The 19,862-nt window shown below is 40.8% G+C and overlaps 1 protein-coding gene across 2 annotated transcripts in view; it reads right to left on the bottom strand.

The window, feature by feature from the left end:
* Nucleotides 1-3,520: 3,520 nt before the first annotated feature.
* sacm1la (SAC1 like phosphatidylinositide phosphatase a) overlaps nt 3,521-19,862 on the bottom strand; it is a 34,782-nt gene continuing 18,440 nt past the window's right edge. The window contains exons 10-20 of one of the 2 annotated variants that reach the window (XM_083925803.1): nt 14,372-14,458; nt 14,227-14,295; nt 14,072-14,151; nt 12,461-12,559; nt 12,240-12,378; nt 11,161-11,230; nt 11,003-11,075; nt 10,795-10,888; nt 10,225-10,317; nt 10,083-10,140; nt 3,522-9,029 (exon numbers count right to left, since the gene is read on the bottom strand). In XM_083925803.1, the coding sequence (XP_083781929.1) occupies nt 8,893-9,029; nt 10,083-10,140; nt 10,225-10,317; nt 10,795-10,888; nt 11,003-11,075; nt 11,161-11,230; nt 12,240-12,378; nt 12,461-12,559; nt 14,072-14,151; nt 14,227-14,295; nt 14,372-14,458 (999 nt within the window). In that variant the 3' untranslated portion in view covers nt 3,522-8,892. Of the gene's footprint in view, nt 9,030-10,082; nt 10,141-10,224; nt 10,318-10,794; nt 10,889-11,002; nt 11,076-11,160; nt 11,231-12,239; nt 12,379-12,460; nt 12,560-14,071; nt 14,296-14,371; nt 14,459-19,862 lie in introns of both variants that reach the window. The other variant, XM_083925802.1, reaches the window with a different exon arrangement.

Consider the following 19,862-nt stretch of genomic DNA (forward strand, 5'->3'; position numbering starts at 1 on the left):
TAAGTAAAAGTGCCGGTACAACAATGTATAAATACTCCGATACAAGGAAAAGTCATGCGTTCAAAATCCCACTTGAGTAAAAAAAGTGTTTGCTGTAAAATGTATTTAAAGCAGATATCAAAAGTACATATTATTTACAATAATATATTATCATGTAGCTTATGACAGTTGGATTGTTGACACTGATGCATTCATGTGTATGCAGCGTGTCTGTTGCAGCTTGTTTTAATCACGTTATATGAGTTTGTTTAGTCCAGTGGTTTCCAACCAAGATTTAATCCCAGTCCCTTTTTTGGTGTGGGGAAAATTGGCCTCCGACCTCAAGATATGTGAATTATAATAGGTTCTATGAGTACCCCAGGTCCCCTCTTTACACACATGCCCACGTTATGATCATCCACACAGTTTGGGGCAAAATCCTGCAGTATACATGGAGTACTGTAATATACTGGGGTCCATAAACTGTGTGTGACTGTAAAGCTGAGACTCTTGTGGCTTCAGTGAGTCCAGTGGTCTTCATGTGTGATGATGTTGGTCTCCATAGCAGCCATTTCATTGGAGTGAGAGTATTATGTGTCTAAAATGATCTGCTGTGAGCTCTAGGATCATCACAGCCTCATGGAACTCTACAACCACAAACTAGAGACCTGGAGCATTCAGAGGATGGATGGCTTTCATCATTTTTGTCTTGAATGCTATTATTACATTCATGGATTTTCCATGTTTATCAGTTTTTTCTATAAACAATGAAGAGAAAAGCTTGTTGAGCACCTTTGGGTGCTGATATTTCCTGCTTCTTTTGTGAATATGCTGATGACACTCCGGTTCATCCATTTATCTAGGACATGAAATAGAACTTTAATCTCTCACCTCTTCAATGAAACAAATGTGTGTCTCTCTCTCTCTCTATTGATTATTTAAAGCCGACAAAAACTGCCTCCATATACAGTGTAGCCTCCATATCAGCAAATATTAAACTCGCAATAGCAAGTTTGAACCAATAGAGGCCAGTCTATGCAGATTTATAATACTATGTAAACTTCAAATCCTTTTGCTTCAGGTGAAAAAAAGTGGTTTGGGGGTTAAGGTACTCTTTCATTTGCTTTGTTTTCAGCATGAATGTTAAAATGGGGCGTTTTGAGGTGTGCAGAATGAAATTATTGCTTTTCCATTAAAAAATATATTTAGTCTGATTTTTATTTTTTATTTTTTGAGGGGTTTGACAATGCCTTTCTGTCCCGTTGTACTTCCATTGTAGCAGCCAATAGCGTTGGGCGTTGCTGGTTGCCAGGGTTGTCTGTTGTTGGGTGCAGCGACTCTAGGCTGGCACTGGGTGTAATAGAGTTTGCCAATCCTGCAGCTGCTTCGGATCCTCAGTCAAGGGGGCGTTATTTGTCCCAGCAGCTGAGTGAGCGGAGACGGGCAAAAACCAGAGTCAATATAGGCCAAGCATTTACTCCATGGACTGAGAGAAAGGAGAGAAACACCATTCAAACGTCATTCTCCTTGACCGCTAACACCACTTTTATTTTTACTTAGCTGGAACAGCTAATGCTAACGGCTTACGCTAACTGTCAGTCAAACTCCTCTAATCCTTGTTTTTATTGGTGATTTTCTGGAGGGGACGGGTTCAAACAGGCTCATACACACACGAGCGAGCTCAAAGCTCTCCACGAGCGAGCGGAAGCTGCATCTCTCCAGTTAATAATGTGACCAAGAGCGCAGAAATAACCCTCGAGCAGATCCTGTTGAGCTCAACGGATTCTCGCGATGGTTAATATCTGTGCATGTGAAATCAAACAGATCGCGCGTGAGTCATTATTTTGTGCGCTGGAATTTTGAACCAATTTAAGCTCCATAATATATGTTGTGTTTGTGTCCAGCCCATTTACAGTATGAGGGCGTCACCTCTCAGTAGAACACAATACAATTCAACCATAAACAAAAGATGCCACGAGGTGGCGTAATGTTTGTGCTTTGTCGTCTCTCAGGTCTCTGCTGATCGTGGTGTTGCCTGCTGCCGTGGTCCTGCATGACGCTTCCTGCTGCTATTATAACTATTAGTCATATATACTGTCAATAGTCTAATAAACTATAGACATTTATAGCCATAAAAACACCATCAGTGGTGTGTCTCGCTGTATCGTAGCTGTTATAACCACTACGCATCATTGATCATGTTTACCAACATAATTACTATCATTGTCATAATCTATCACCTTAGCTGTGCTTGTTTCTACTATTCTACTATATTAACTGCCATAAAATATAAGTCATACTCACATTACTATAGATATTATTATAGTTACTAAGACTCTTTGGTTGCTTGCATCTCTGGAAGTGTCTCTCTCTGTCCATCTTTTCTCTCTCCTTTTCTTCCTCCCCAACCGGTGCAGCCAGATGTCCGTCCTCCACAGAGCTGGGTCTGTCTGACGTTCCTGCCTGTTATAGGGAAGGTTTTCATTGCCACCGTACTCTACGGAGGAATTGTTGGGTCTATGTAAATTATAAATAAGTCATAGAGTGTGGTCTTTACCTACTCTGTAAAGTGTCTTGAAATAACTTTTGTTAAGATTTGGCACTGTAAATAAAACTGAATTGAATTAATAGTAATCTGTGTGTGTTCACTGGAGTTTATTGACAGTTACAGAAACCACTTGTAGCGCTTTTCAACCGACAAGGAACATGTTCTTGAACCTGTTCTGTTCAGAATCATTAGAACCTTGGTGCTGTCTAGTGAACCATGCAGCCTGTGTTTCCATCAGTTTTGTGCAGAACCATTGTAATCAAGGATGTGTCAGCAACTGAGGGCATGCACACTGCTCAACAGCAGTAAAAGTAATAGTTTACAGTGAGCCAGGTAGTGTGTTATTGGGTGCATAAATGACCTGAATGTGCCATAATTCAGCAGCATTAATGTGGAGTGCTCCTTATTTAGTTCCATATATGAAAGTTGTTATTTTGAAAGTTGGTGATTTCCTCATCATCACATTGTGTTGTTTACTGCAGAGGATTATGAGACAACAGAGGTCTGCTGTGTGCAGACATAAAACTAGTTCTCTACTTTAACCTTGACAGAAGCAGCACAGATACCTTCACTTCTTCCGTTCTAACCTTTCACAATAAAAGCTCTAGACACAATACGTAGTTCTAAAATCACATGTTTTAAAGTATGCAAGACTTAGTGGTGCGGATTCAAGACCAGCAAAGAGTTGGTGCCGCTCTGGAACCAGTCTTCCTGGCCCAGAGCCAGTTCTTTGGCTGCTGAAACAGGAAGAACTGGTCCAAGATTGGGCACCGGCTCTGAACCAGCCCTTAAAATGCCTTGGTCGAAAAGGGGTACCACTGATGTTGTCACGATTGAACTGGTTTGCACTGAAAAAACCCCCAGCTATTTTCAGGTTCTAGTTCAGAACCAACTTTTCATGTTCTGAACCAAGTTATTTTTGCTGAAAATGCTGTGGCCGGTTCAAACTCTAATGGGCGAACCGGACCGGAACCCTTTCAGTGGAAAAAGCACTATAGATGAAGTCTGGTTCTGGAGGGAGAGCACTGAAGACTGCTGAGGAGAAACATAAGATCGCAGACATGTTCTCAAATAAATTAGATAACAGATTCTGGCTTGAGGACTTATGTTGTTTAGAGCTTGGAAAAGATACATTTATAGCTCTACAATCCCAATGTTCCCAATATATGACACTAATGGGCAAACCTCAGACAGAAAACACACCAACATCAGCAGTACTGCACAGGGTGGAAACATCATTTGAAAACTTGGAAAACAAAATATGTTTGTGTGCTTTAAACTTTAAACCATTTTTTAATGACCCCAAGTACAACCTGCAAACAGACGTCAGTGTGTTTCATTTTATAAAAGTATTATTTCCTTTAAGTGAAATTCCGGCCTAAAATCATCCCATTGTCTTTTTTGACACTTACACAAATCAAATAAACCATCAAGACCGTTTTTTCTATGAATGAACTATTAACAGAGAAATCCTGAAGAGTCGCTAACAGCCGGACGTGGCTAAAAGTGATGAGCTCGGGGCAGTACATTGAAGGCATTCACAAGTCTTTTTTAACCACTAATACTGCTGAAAATAACAGCAAACCTCTGCAGCAGCATGAGAATAGTCCCTACACAGAAAACAAAGCACCAATGGGCTCCTTCCTTTTGGATTGACTTTGGTAATCCACTTGAATGGACTTTACTATGAGAGGAGCTGGTACAGGGGCCAGTAGTTTTAAGTTTTTAAAACACTCTTAATTAACTCTGGCTTCACTAACTACGTTGTTGGTGCTTTGTTTTCTGGGTAGGGACTCTTCCCATGCTGCTGCAGAGGTTTGCTGTTATTTTGAGCAGCATTAGTGGTTAAAAAAGACGTTTGAATGCCTTCATCGTACTGCCCCGAGCTAATCACTGTTAGCCACTCTCCTGGATTTCTCCATTAATAGTTTATACACGGAAAAAAAAAAACTGTCTCGATGGCTTATTTGATGTATGGAAGTGCAGGAAAAGACCATGGATGATTTTACGCATCACTTTAAGTTTAAGTGGAGAAATGATATCCCCCAGGTTTCTAAAAGTCCCAGAGGCCCTGGATCCAAAGGAGTACAACTTGTTGTAGTACAGTAAGGTTTGAAAGTCATGTCATGTCACTGACTGCACAGCTCATGCTACACCTTAGTTGATCAGGTTTTTATGTCACAGTAACTAACATGTTATAGGCCCTAAAATATATTATATTATTTACAATCAAACCATATACATACAAAAAACAGCAGAGATATAATGATCACATCCAAAACAAATCAAAGTATGCTGTGAACCTTCAGACTACTTTAATCCTGCAGCAGTACAGGATGGACATACACATCTATTGATCTTTTACTGTTTTGTTTTTTAATATAATGATATTAGGGTACAATGTGTCAACATACTTTTTCAAATAAAGTGCTGCTGACTGTCATCGTTTGTCCGGATAAAACCATCACTTCCACCCACAAATGATACTGCATTACATTTTTAAATACAAAACTCATATTTAAATGTACAGGTATACAAGGTTATGTCTCCACTGCACACAGTACACATGAGGGTGAATGTTTAGTCTTGAGCTTGGGAAATGCAACTGACAAAAAAAACAACCAAACTTTGCTTAATGTCCACTTATTAAAGTAGCTTACTAGCAACTCCACAACAAATGACCCTGGAGCTCCATTTGCTGGTAAGGCCATACGATGCAGCTGAAAGTTTTTTTTAAATTTTAATATCCAATTTTAATATTTATTTTTTTAATATCCACAAGTTATCGTGTTACTGCAGAGGATGCTATTATTTTCAGCAGTATTAGTGGTTAAAAAAGATGTTTGAATGCCTTCACCGTACTGCCCCGAGCTAATCACTGTTAGCCACTCTCCCGGATTTCTCCGTTAATAGTTCATACTCGGAAAAAACTGTCTCCATGGCTGATTTGATGAGGGTATTTGCCGGAAAAGATCATGGGATGATTTTACGCCGGAATTTCACTTTAAGATCAAGATCGGACGGCCTCTTCGAAACACTTGCATGATCAGAGTAGTTTGATAAACATTTGACAAAATGAACAATAGTTTAAAAAAAAAAAATCAATCAATCACTTCTCCAATGGTTTGTACTACTTGTTGGTATGATCTGATACATGAGATAATGTTTGCACTAATGATCTTAAACACAGAATAGAAAACTCCACACAGTTGACATGAGAAATAAGAAGATACACAGAATAAGAAGGCATGGTGACCAATTCCCCCAAACTACAGTACATCTCACCAACCTTATCAGTGTCAGAGGGAGGTTTCAAAGCCAAATCCTATCTTAAAATATTAGACGAAACGTTCACGTCTTTGCACTCTCCACTGCAGGGCAGCTGGAAGGCTGGATTTGGTCTCCTCCTCTGGACAGGAGCAACACAGACCCTAAACCCCTGGGATTACAAACATTATTGAACAAGTGCACGGTAAACTATGGAAGCCGAGAGCCCCGTTGATTACTAATAAGTTTTAGGTTTAAAATCTCAATTTAATTATTGTTAATAATCGTCGTTAAGATTAACTGTTTTCACTTCACCACAACATCATTTATTTAGTATTCTTAAGATACAGTAAGAAACTATATTTTTGTGGTGCATGTATATTTTTTTATTAAGATTGCTATAACATGAGATTTTAATATCAAATGGTGGTCATCATAAACAAATTATGTGTAGGCCTTCTTCCTTTCACCTCAGTCTGTTTGGGACACCTCTCTATCAAAAATGAGAGGAATGATGAAACCCAACATGGACAGACCACAAAGTACAGAAGCCTGTTCCCTTCACATGAGACATCTAAGTCCATATGTCCAAAAAACAAGATAACATTGGAATTAAAGCTAGCAGTGTGTGCAGCCATGGATCGAGACTGGGACACTTGGACGAACAGGCTTTTGGACAATCAAATGAACCTGGGTCCTCTGAAGAACTGCTCACATCTCCCATTTCTCAGGAGACTCATATAAGTCTATGGACCCAGTGGATCCTTCTGGTTTGTATTCCATGATCTATAAAACATATTAACAGAAAAATACTCGCAAAAAATCAAGAATTAGAGATTGGACTGTACGCAGCTTTTGCTATAAGTTGACTTACAGGAATTACATATTTCTCTGATTGTCATGAAAACCCCGACCACCCTCTACCACAGACACGACACCAAAGCTAGACATATCGCTTCCGTTTGATTGAAAAAAACAATCAGTTGACATGGAAGCAAATAAAGGTGTTATGAAAGATATTTAAAACTCAATAAGTAAACAATCTCTCTAACTAATGAAACACTATTAAATCATGAATCACAGACAAAGGTCTTGAAAACGTAACCATAATTTGGTTTCCTCAGAAAATGAAAATGAAAAAAGAAATGAAAGAAAATGCCAACAGCTGTAAGGCGCCTTAAAACAACCTGTGCAGATATATCTCATTGTAATCTAATTTTTCATAGATGTAGCGATGTAGCCAATGGGCGAAGGCGGACTACACCCTCATTCTTAATGCTGTCTACAAAGCTCTAAATTGGTAACTGCAACAGGGTTTTAAATAAAAATATGAGCACCAGAGCTATTTCAAATTACTGAACAAATTGAATTTGGGCTGAGATGCAGAGGTCTAGAAGCAGGTTAGAAAAACAAACAACCACAGACAGTGAGTACTGACACTCAATACAAATGGATACATAATTAATAGAAGTATGCAGGCAGCACCTTTCATGGTTCTCCAAAGTGCAAAATCATCACCAATACGCTCCCAAGTTAAAAGGAAGACATGTTCAGTTACATACAGATTAGCCAAATATTTCTATTTCATATGCAAGTTTGTAAGGCTTCTTACATTCAAAACATGTACATATAGTATACTGTGCTCTAGTCATCAGTTATTTGCATCATAAGTGTCAATAAATTGCCACATATTGAAGAGTGACTATTTAGGGTTGACATAAGTCATCTGTTTAGGATGAATAGAAGTATGTTAAGTATCTTTAAAGCTGCTTTATATATTAAAGTCCCAGCCTGCAGCATTTCTTTGATCATATTCACTCAGTACAGTTCAGTTTGTGCACATGCCACAGATCCTGGCTCGCACATGTTACAATATCGCAGACACTACGCTAAATGACGTTAGCAGTTACTATCTAGGTTAGCCAGCCTACCTCTGTGTAGCATGTACTCCATGCCCTTTAATGATGAGAGAAGACAAGGGCGCGTTCGCAGAAATCTGGTGCACACGCACTGACGAGCACTCGATGGGAGGTAGCTGAGGAGCTCAGTGGTAGAGGGGGAGGAGCGTGAGAGTTGGAAACATTCTAAATTTGACCAAGTCAACTTGATATGTCAGACTTGCCGACTGCAGCTTTAATAATGGATCCAATGACTATGTTTAATGTGAACGGGGTCCTTTGTGGTGATGGACACAAAACTTTTCTCTTATTAACCTAATCACAATCAGAAACAGAAATATTTTGATAATACCAGGGGGAAATTATTTTCGTTGCAAAACTCCAGATATAATTTCCAGCAGCATGCCACTGTTTGCAGTGAAGAAGCTCTGATAACCCCTTGTACACTAGCTGTCCAACACCCAATGAATAAGGTTAGGGACTGATTGCTAACATGTTTGCCATATCAACTTTACATGGTGCTTTCAGCTTGATGTACTGCTCACAAATGGCTAAAAAAACAAGACTGTGTGCATGGATAAATGATACTTGACTCATCCTTCATCTTCACTCTGCTGTTGGTGTTGTTGTACCTGTTAGGGCAGGACATCTTACAACCTTTATCATTTTCATTAGTATGTAAACTTTGGTGACTTCAACCTGACTCATCAGCCAGAGTAATTTAAAACTCCTGTGTGGGTGTGCAGGGCCGCTAACTAAAATGTGTGTAATGAAGCAAAATAGAAAAATATAGTTATAACATTTTTACACACTGGTAATCTTAAGAATGGTCAACACATAAAAAAATGCGATAGTGTTAGAAATTAAATGTTTTGTGGAGCACTGAAAGGGATAAAGTGCCATCACGGACCCTCTGTATAACTGACAACCTAACACCATAAAACAAATAGACAAACAAACAAACCTAAAGGTACAGTATAAGGAATGTAGGACAATAAATGTAAAGGAGTGTGTGCAACTGAAGAAGGTCAAATATGTTGTCGACAAATGGCAGAAAACTGGTTTTAGATGAGAAAGTCTGGAGGGCAGTATGGAGGCAGCAGACCAGTCTTGAGTGGTGCAGACCTGGGGAAGAAGACGGTGAAGATTACAAGGTATATGAACCTGCTGGGCCCAGATACTCCTCACACGCACACACACTCAGTCCAGCTTCTCCTTGTGAACCAGTTTGGGAGCGTCCACGAAGTCTTGGCCGTTAAACAGGATGATAGTGGCTGTAATCGCACTAGCAGCCCCCCAGAACATCACGTAAGCCAAGGTCTCTGTCCAAGTGTCACCTAGAAGACAAATTGCAGTCATTCATTCTGGTTTTTAAAGCAACAAGAGCCTGTTAGCTCGAGCTCTTGAGCTAAAAAAGTGCCTACACAGGAGGTGTGTCAGCCATGTATCTCACGTCTGATCATTCACTTCTATTTTAATAAATACAGCTTCAGTTTTTCCTCTAGGAAAACTGCTGAGTGCAGTGACAGAGGTTAGCTCCAGAGACTGTGGCCAGAGGACAGAATAAAAGTGTCTCCTCCTGTGATTTCTGACCCCAGTCATGAAGCTGAAGCAGGAGAAGCCAACACTGAACTACTGTAGGATATGAATGAATTAGGGTGCACTCATACTGTCCATTCGTATCGTGCCCAAGCACGCTTCACAGCTAAAGTCTAGTTTGTCCAGTGTACAGAGTACAACTGTTTTGCGCCCAGGCACGGCTCGTTTGCCGACCGTGGCCCGGTTGAGAGAGGTGGGATTTAGTAAAGCACAATTGCACATGTATGAGCACAAGCATTGACGGCTGTCCTGATGTCTATTTATATACACGATTGTTCCCCGCGACAGACATTTAAAAAAGCAGAGGTGCACCCTTAGAGTACCCTCTGGTAAACAATTAACTACGTAGTGTGTGTCTAGAACTGTGAAAGGTAAGCACGGAAGACTTGGATTTATCTGCGCTGCCTTTGTTGGTTGAAGGAGTAAACAGTTTTTCATCTGATCCATGGATGTATGAAGTCTAGTAACAAACCTCTGGGTTGTTGTTTTATAATCGTTATCAGTGAAGTAACAACATGATTGGTTGATGTCTTTGTTAAAGCTCAGGAAAATAACTTCATTCGACTGGAACTGGCTCTAACACCTTCTTAGTTGGGATGACGGTGTCATAAAGCTTCAGGCTAAGTGCTTGTAGGATTGTCTAACAGCATCTTAAATACCCTCCCCCACAACTTTCTGACACAAAATTGAGAGGCTCTCCAATATCCAGCAGGGACTGACTTCTCATTCAGCAAATATTGTTCATTTGTACTCTCATTTTATAACTATAATGTATTTATACAAGAACTTACCAGCCATGAGAAGACAGACGATGCACATGGAAAATGCCACCAGCATAATGATGGGCAGCTGCAAAAAGAGCAGGATTCAAAGGATCAGACTTACACCCACATTAACTGCTGCTGATAGGAGAGAAAATGCTGAAATACTGACCGTGAGGAACTTCCAGTCCTTCTGCACCCGAAGAGGAGTGGGTCCATCAGACTCATCCACAGCAAAGTTACCCAGAAACAGGTCAATGGAATCCTGAAAAAAAAACACATTTCCACCTTGACTGGACACACGTATTGGGGCTCATTTCACATGCAGCTTCAGTAAATATTAACATGACAGGTTACAGGGGTAAAGCTTGCTATTTGTGGATTGGAGCTAAAAGTGTGCCATGAGCAGGAAGTAGAGATTCACAGGGGTATTATGTCAAAGTCCATGCTCATTTTCATTTCCCCAAGACTACAATGCATTTGTGCATTTCACCACAATCTTGTTAAAAAGATTCTGCTTTGGAGAAGGTGTGCAGTCATTAAATCCTAATGTTGTTACTGTGTATGTATTAAATCGTTTGATATCTTGCTCTCTGCACTGCACCGTGTTAGTTTGGTTTACTGCAAAGTTCTCTCAGCAGTCTGGGATTGGACATGAAGATTGAAACTGGATTTTTCTGGCTCTGTACCACTTTCTTCAACGATGATGCATCTACAACAGATGGTTTCATAGACACCGTACCTGTCTGAAGCCATCAGAGAAGTTGTTCTTGTAGTAGCGGATCATTGAGTTCCAGCCATCCATCAGCAGCCCAAACCTGGTCCTCTTCCCTGTCCTGGTGGAGAGATACAATTGAATAAACAGCAGCCATGATGCTACTGCGGGGGCCTCCAGAAAACAACACACATTGGTAATGAGATGTGTTCGATAGGATGTTACAGTACTGTACCTTGTGAAGTCTGTTTTCAAGGCTCCAGTTCCTGCGTACTGTACAGCGCATGCATTAGCATTGTCAGCCCATGCTGGTTACAGAGCACATACAGAGAACAGTGAGTTTCTACTAATCAGACCACACATGCTAACAGTGCAGTTACAAGAAGACATTACCATTTTTGTAGATCTTTTCAAAATCAGCCTGCTCATCAATCCGCTGACCCACATTGAGAACCCCCATCCTCTGTGAACACAGGCACAACCCATATATTGGTCAATAAGACTCAGGCCTCTCAATGTGAGCAGGATGTGAAATGTGAAAAAAAGAGTGTGTATGTGACAAAAATGGGATTTACTCCCCAACTGGCTGAAAACTGTCATCTGTCTTCGATCTAATTAGTAACCCAGGCCTTGGCTTGTCCGGTTGCACATCTCATCTTAATCATAGACTCGACAAATGCACCACACAAAAGGTGCTGGTGTTTAACTTTTTGTTAAAAATACTGAGGCTGTCACTTTATCCCCACAGCACAATGTGACAGATCTGTGAAAAAGTGATGTCGCTCAACCTTCATCTTGTGTTCCTGTCTGCTCCTAATGCCATCTGCTAGATCCACTGCGCGTGACCGACAACCACTCAGAGCCAAGGCTCCGACTCAATCAAACTGTGAAACTAGACAGCGCTGATCAAATATGAACTGGATTCCTGGATTGCATATTTCTGACACAGTTTTTTCAGACACATATTTAAGTTACTGTTTAACTTAAATATGGTGACTTGGAAACAATTTCAGTGTCAATTAAGTTAGTGTCAGTACACACTATAAGACTTTTGTCACCTTTGCCTGTCCCAGACAAATTTCTTAGATCAGAGACGAAAGCCCTGCACAAAGGTCGAGGCTGCAGATGACGCTGACATGACTTTAGCGTACAACCTTTACGGACAAATGTGCATACTGAAAACAAGATACAAAATGTAATAACTTGGGTTTAAGACTTTGTAATCATTTTCAAGGGCCTTAATTGTTGCTAAATTTTAAACTTAGGACATTACAGACACCCTGTGGAAGGTATGATACAGTATGCAGGGTTTTTCTAAAAAGCTGTATGTAATTTGAATTCCCGAATTCCAACATGTTATAGAAATTAAATAATCAGCAGGAACCCTGAATGCTGGGAAAGTACCAACATTACCATTGTCAAAGTATTGTATGATTATATTGCAATTCTAAGAACAATGCATTTAAAGATACCTGAAGCTGAGACTGTAGGGAGCGTCGGGCCAGCAGGCTCTGGATGACATTGGTCCTGTCCAAACAGTCCATGCAGTTACTGCGGAAGACTCCTCTCTGCTGGGCAACCGTTTTCTCTTCTGAGCTCAGCATGAAGTAACTACACACAGAGAAAAGTCAGAATATGGCCACACACTATACAACAAGAGATATCAACCCATAACAGCTACTGGTTAAGTCACCCATATTCCTCTTGTGTCTCAGCAACAGCATCCACTAAGATCTGGAGACGGTCCCATCTCATGTGGCTGCACTCTTTGTGGAAGTCGAAGGCTATGTAGCTGAGGATAGAGGAAACCATTGTGTCAAAGGGCTATAGTCCGATTAGGAATACAAATGTTAATCATGTTTCTTTGTCGAGGCTAAAGTTCATTGTCACAGAGGAGGCAAAAACTACAAAACTAAATGAAAGTAAGTGGTTTAAGTCTGTCTCAAGTCTCCACAAAGATGACTTCTCAAACCTGAATTCCAGAATCGGGCTAGGGGATAGTAGACAGATTTCTCCAGGAGAATGCAGATTTCTCTGCCATGTATACAGGACACTGGGCTTTTAATCAAGCCCCCACCACAGTGACTTCCTGGTTGATCCAATGAGGAAGTGCCAAAAATCTCAGTTCTCTGAGTGTCCACTAGGAGCAGGTTTCATAATAGAGCAGTTTCTCATTGACCTCCATGTTAAATGTGTTAAACAGGCCGTTTTCAAAGCATAATTGAAAATAAAATAACATTCTAGTCTGTATGTTTAGGTCATATCTCCATGACAACACTGAGGGGGGTGAATTTCCTTGTACCAGGATAGTTTTTATTTTATTGGAGGTTAAAGTTTATGAATAATTAGGGGCATGGCCTCTTGAGTGACAGCTAGTCTCTGGCCCTCACTTCCCCTCAGAGGCTAGTTGTCAGGATTAGTATCATTAGCATGCTAACTCTGGTTTGCTCTTCGATCAACTGTACCAACAGATGGTTTAGGAACACAAAGTGTTAACTATGTTATGCTAATTAAATAGCTGCACTTGCACACCATGGCTTGAATATAGCCCACTATCTATGACACAAACACTAGATGCTAATCTGGAGCACAAGGAGGATTCAAGCTGTGAGGGTCGGTGTTTTACAGTCTATGAGCATGGAACTGTGTTGAATATCAGTTTAAATCATAGATCATTAATGCTGGCTGCACTTTCCACTAGAGACTGACACAGGAGTGCCTGCACTTGACTCTTCTAGAGGTTGACCTCCCTGTCAGATTCTGCCCTCTAAAAAAATCCTGTTCCAAAATAAAAAGAAGTGTCTACCGTTCCCAGAAAGAAAATCTAAATATTGACTCCCACTCCTGTTTATCTAGTAACGTGTTGTGTTAGCCTAGCTCACAGGCGGTGGTGCTTATGCCCCTAATTCAGTAAACATCAGCCAGATGGACGTATCTCCCTCCCCCCAAAGTCACATCAACCCCTTTTTGGTAAGAGGAAATGAGGAGAAGTCAAAGTCTGACAAGATGGCGGCTCCCAGAGGCGAGTACGATAGGATCAAGTTGAGAGAACGGACATATAATTACAGATCAATGTGTTCTACCTGTAAAAGGTCTGAAGTATTGGATAAATGGCATTACTGACCAGCTGCATGTATACACATACTGTATTTACAGTAGCCAGGTCACTACAGTGTATTCTTTGGTTACTCATGTGATTTCTCTAAGCATCCTGGCTACTTAAGTGCATGTAAAAGCACTGACTTCCATCATAAGAGTGTACCACTTAACATAAAAACTGTAGAAGCCACTGAGTTGCACTTACTTGAGCATACCGTTGTTCATGCCAGACACCATCTTGGCAAAGGCCTGTTCGAGTGGCTTCTCTGAACCCTTCTGATTCACCTGGAAAAACACAAATCTTATTAATTTTTGCTTATCCGTTAAACAAATAATGAAAAGCTTGAAAGGGGTCCTCACCAAGTTCAGAATTGTTTGCTTCCCGTAGATGAGGAGCTGAGAGTCAAAATGCCTCTGGAAACCATCCAGCTGTACACAGTTTCTAAGTGGTTAGCATAACATTTTCACACCTCCCCATTTAAAAAAAAAAAAACGTTGCTCTTACGTGATTGGTGGTTTTGCTGATGATAGGTTTGGGTTTGTATTTGAGGTTGGGCCTCTGACTCCAGTAAAAGGGCATGGAGCCTCGTGTCTGAGGATGAAAACAAATGTATGTCTTAAATAATAGAATAGAATAGAATGACTTTAATGATCCCAGACTGGGAAATTATTTTGTAACAGCAGCAGTAGTGGGTCAGCAAATAAACACTTTGTACATAACATAAATAGAATCCAATATATACATAGTGTATATATACAGTGCACAGTGTGCTATAAACAATAAACAATAATAATATATACAACAAAATGTGCAAAATATACTATAACATTAATAATATATACAACAAAACAGTTGAGAGACCAGAGTTCTCTGTCAGGCAGAGGTGAGAGAGTTATTATAAAAAGTCATGGATTGTGGCAGGAAAGATTTCTTGTATCTGTTGCTACGACAGCGAAGCTGAAGCAGCCTTCTGGAGAAGGTGCTCCGCTGTCTGACCAGTGTGAGTTGGAGAGGGTGGAGAGGATTATCCATGATGTATAACAGTTTTTTCAGTGTCCTCCTCTCCACCACAGCCTCCTGAGTGTCCTGTTTGCAGCCAATCACAGAGACAGCCTTCCTGATCACTTTGTTGAGTCTGTTGGTGTCGCTGGCTCCAATGCTGCTTCCCCAACAAACCACAGCAAAGAAAAGTACACTGGCCACCACAGACTGATAAAAGATCTCCAACATCTTGCTGCACACGTTGAAGGATCTCAGCTTCCTCAGGAAGTAAACAGCTTCAGTGTTAGATCTCCAGTCCAGTCTGTGGTTGATGGTAACACCCAGGTACTTAATTAATTAATTAATTTCCATAATCCTCCACCGCCTCCACCTCCTTTGCCAGAATGCAAAGAGGTTGGAAAGCCGTCTTCCTCTTCCTCCTGAAATCTATCACCATCTCTCTGGTCTTGCTGATGTTCAGCCGCAGGTGATTCTGTCCAGTCCACTTCACAAAGTTGTCTACCAGTGCCCTGTACTCCTCCTCCTGTTCCTCACTTATACACCCAACAACAGCCGAGTTGTCAGAAAACTTTTGCAGGTGACACGACCCGGTGTTTTACTGAAAGTCAGTGGTGTATAAGGTGAACAGGAAAGGAGACAGTACAGTCCCCTTTGGAGCTCCTGTATCACTAATCACCACATCAGACAGAACACTGCCCATACGGACAAAGTGTGGCCTGCCTGTCAGGTAGTCAGTAATCCAGGAGATCATTGTGTTGTCTACTCCCATCACCTGCAGCTTCTCCCCCAGTAGCAGTGGCTAAATGGTGTTAAAAGCACTAGAGAAATCAAAGAATGTGATTCTTACAGTACCTCCTCCTCCATCCAGGTGCAAATGGGCTTGTTGCAGCAGGTAGATGACAGCGTCATCAACTCCCCTTTGGGGCTGGTAAGCAAATTGCAGAGGGTCTAGCAGGGCTCTCATCTGCGGCCTCAGGTTGGCCAAAACCAACCATTTCATTTTCAATTTCTCATTTCAAAAAGCCATTTCTGAAATCTTGCACTTCTCAAATTTAAAGTTACTACAAGGAAGTTTCATTTTGTTGATTTTGGCGGCCCCTGTGGACAAAGGGTAGTGTTTCCATAAGCACCATCATCTGATGTTGTAAAGATCTGCAGCTGCCAGACTCCCTTTAGAAAACCTCTCATTTGACTGGAGTGGGGTCAGACAGTTTGCTCAGTCCTGGTTCTTCCGTGCCCCCCTTCCCTCCAGCAGGTTGAGCAGTACCCCCTGGGCCTCTAGCATCGTTGTGTCGGTGTAGGCTCCCAGGAAGCAGGCGAGTTTCCACTCTGTTCTAGAGATCATTTTCCAGGACCATTTCCATTTTCAGTAATGATCTAGATGTCATGACAGACACTAATGTCTTCGTCTCTGTGGAAGTCTTTTTGGGCCTTTCATACCTATATTTGGATAGTAAGCCGGAGGTTGACAGTAGATGGGAGCAAGAGAGAGGGCGACATGCAGCAAAGGGCCTTAGATCTGTGTCAATCCCGGGGTAGTATGGCAAAGACTTTCAGTGTATGGAGCAGTGTGCCCCCTAGGATGGTTGTAGCAGTGAAGGTGAAGCGCGTGTGCAGGGGAAAAAATGTGAGCCTGCAAAGCACACACTGCTGGAAATGGCTCTTTGGACATTCAATACTTTTAGGGGATAGGGAAATTAAAACGTGATTTGACAAACAAGCAGTTATGAGTGACCAATATCACCAAGACTGATTTTGACAGCCATTTTAAATGTAGTTATACTCTTTAAGAGGAAAATAAACTATTATTTTAGACAGTTTTTTTTCGACGTTAGTTCAAAATATTTTAAATACATTCAATGTTTGGTTACCATACTTAGACATGTCTACATGCCTAAATGGATTGAGTTGCTGCCATGTGATTGGCTGATTAGAAATTTGCGTTGAGCAGTTGGACAGGTGTACCTAATAAAGTGTCCGGTGAGTGTATAGTCCACTATAAAATACCCACATCCTGCATACCACAATGCATTGCGCTCATGTTTTACCGGAGGAGAAGAAGCAGAAGAGGTGCTAACGGTAGCCAGAGAGCCAACTGCAATTACCAAAAACCATTACTTACAAGCTTACTTCTGTCACTTGCTCGTGAAATAAATTAACCGTCGGCTATTACAGCTCACAATCAGGACACACAAACATTAACAAAACACTTTAACACCATCGAAATTTCAACAATTCATTTGGGATTTAAAAAACATCTCTTTAAAGATGGTACTTTCATGTCTGCCTCTCAGCTGGAACAGGGCTATGGGATCCCCCCCCATGACCAATTACTGAAGATATTTCCAGGATCGAGACTTTGTGAAAAAGTCGTTCAGCCTCTCCATCGAGTTACCACAAAGTGGAAGGATAGACGGGCTGCTGGACACTCTTAAAGGGACGGTCTCCGTGCTCTATGTGAATGTTCAGAAGGTGGCTTCCCCTTCCCTTCATAGTGTAAAAAGGAAGTGGGAGGCAGAATTAGAGCTGGACATATCAGATGTTGACTGGAGATGGGCAGTGGAACTAATACACTCTTCTTCGCTATGTGTGAGACACAGATTGATACAGTCCAAGGTGTTGCATAGACTTTACTTATCAAGGGACAAACTGGCAAGAATGTATCAGGGGGCCGACTTGCACCAGATGTAAACAGGTGCCAGCTTGTGCCACATGTTCCGGTCTTGTCCCAGGCTGAAAGAGTTCTGCGCCAAATTTTTTAGAACATTCTCATTCATTTATAATAAAGATATAGAGCCAGGACCTCCTCGGCCATCTTTGGTGTGGCACCACGGGGAGTTCGACTAACAATCTCTCAAAGAAAGGCAATAGCATTCACTTCACTGCTGGCTAGGAGATTGATCCTAATTAATTAGATTAAGACAACACTGTCTTCTCATAAACAGTGGGTAGAAGAGGTGATGGCACACCTCAATCTTAGATTTACTGTACAGCGCAACAGCAAGAAATTCTCCAAGCTCTGGCAGCCTTTTATTTCCAATTTTTAACATGAGTTCCCGTTTGCTCCAACAGCTTTGTAGCTTTTTGTTCAAAAAACAACTACCGTATTAAAATAGTGTAACTTGTTATAATGGGTATTTTATTAAGCTGTAAAAGTATTTTGTGTTGTTTGAAACGACTCTGACAACTAACACCAAAGTTACAGAATTGTTGTGATATGTAAGTTTGCCCCAGTCTGCATGCATGTCTGATACGCTCATATTGTATATTATCATATAAGATGTTATTTTAACACATTATTAAGATATATTAAGTCACTATCACCAAATTATTATTTTAATGAATGTCTTGATGTAATGTGTCACTGGCAACATTCCCACAGGATTATTGACTAAGAGTACGTTCACATTATGTGTTACTGTGCTTAATTACTGTTGAATTCATACATTTGGTCTGATTTGCTTTATTCATATGAAAACCGATCCTCTTCTTTGGGGACAAAGAAACGAGGGCGTTCCTCCCAGTTTCAGCGGGAAAATGAATGCATCTCATTATCCAGGACCACACCGTAGAACTGGACTTAAAGATAGCAGATCCAAGCTGTCTCCTCTTTTCCTCACTGCATCCTTCTTCTCTTGTATTACTCTTCTTTGTCTTTAGTTTAGTCTTGTCTATTGTACAGTCTTTTATTTTGTAAAATCTATCTATTTCGTCTTTAGCTTTATAAGTAACTTTCTGCCTAACTTCTTTCCAACGAAGTTCAGTGTTTTATTTGTTAGTGCTTGTGTTTTGAGAACAAGCTTATTTTTATTCCGGCCAGAAAAATTAAGCTTTAGTCAACAACGCATAGTTACTCTTTTAAAATGTATATCAAAATCCAGTACTCACCAAGAGCTCGTAAGAGGAGACCAACTCTCATCCACCTATCAAAGCTGTCCTTGCAGAAGTGTCCAGAAACACTCTTTTTGGCTTAAAGCTGAAGATTTAGGGATCACAACAAAAGTGACCCTATCGAGAGGCTGTCGCATGCCGTCCTGTTGGACAGTCGGCCACTCCTTGGCATCTGACGACCTGGTTCTGCCAGCCCTGCCCCTCGGGAGAGACCCAATGTTCTGCACGTCTGGAAGACTGCTCTGGAGCTGTGAAACACACCTTCTTCCTCTTGGATGCCCCTTACAAAGCTCAGTTGGTGAGGTGACGTTGTTGGTACTTTAATGAGCAGATCTGGTGACCACTGGCTATTTGATATTAAACTTTACTTTCCATAAAGGTATGATTAGAAATTGTATTTCCATATCATATACTTTACCATGCCCATTCATTTTCAGTGTTATTCTCATGTGTGTCATTTCATGTCATAATCCATCATGTACGGTATATTATATATATATATATATATATATTCTTTTTTTTTTTGTAGTAAAACCATCTAAACCCCAGTTGTTGTCTGTGCGCTTTCATTTTGTTTTGCAAAGTTTTGAGGTCACTGTTTAATAAACGTTTTCAGATTGAAATTCATAGAGATTAATTGATACAATTAATTGATAAGAGAAACTTGCAGGTGACTAGGTTTCCATCGGGCTTAGTCCACATTACCTGTCTACACGGTGGTGGTGCCCCTTTTTAACGAGGAATAATTAATTTGCCTAATTAATACTTAATAAGGTGATTCATTAATTCATTATGATACGTGTAGTTCTCTTTTCCTCTCGTGTGTGTGTGTGTGTGTGTGCGTGCGTGCGTGCGTGCGTGCGTGTGTGCTTTTAAGGGGAGATGGCGGGCCTTTAAAGTGACGCCGCTGCTTAGGAGTGCGCAAGACATATCTGTTTTCCAGGTGCATATTTTACAGCTTGTTCCATACTGTCGACAGAGAGTGTCATTGAGACGCAACAGTCAGACACCCGTGTGCTGTTAGAATGGACACCTCCTCTCATTAAAAAGAAATATACAGTATACTGTATATGCGTATATACTATTTATGAATAAAATAATT

The sequence above is a fragment of the Echiichthys vipera genome (assembly GCF_963691815.1).
Source record: "Echiichthys vipera genome assembly, chromosome: 13".
Classification (NCBI taxonomy): Eukaryota; Metazoa; Chordata; class Actinopteri; order Perciformes; family Trachinidae; genus Echiichthys; species Echiichthys vipera.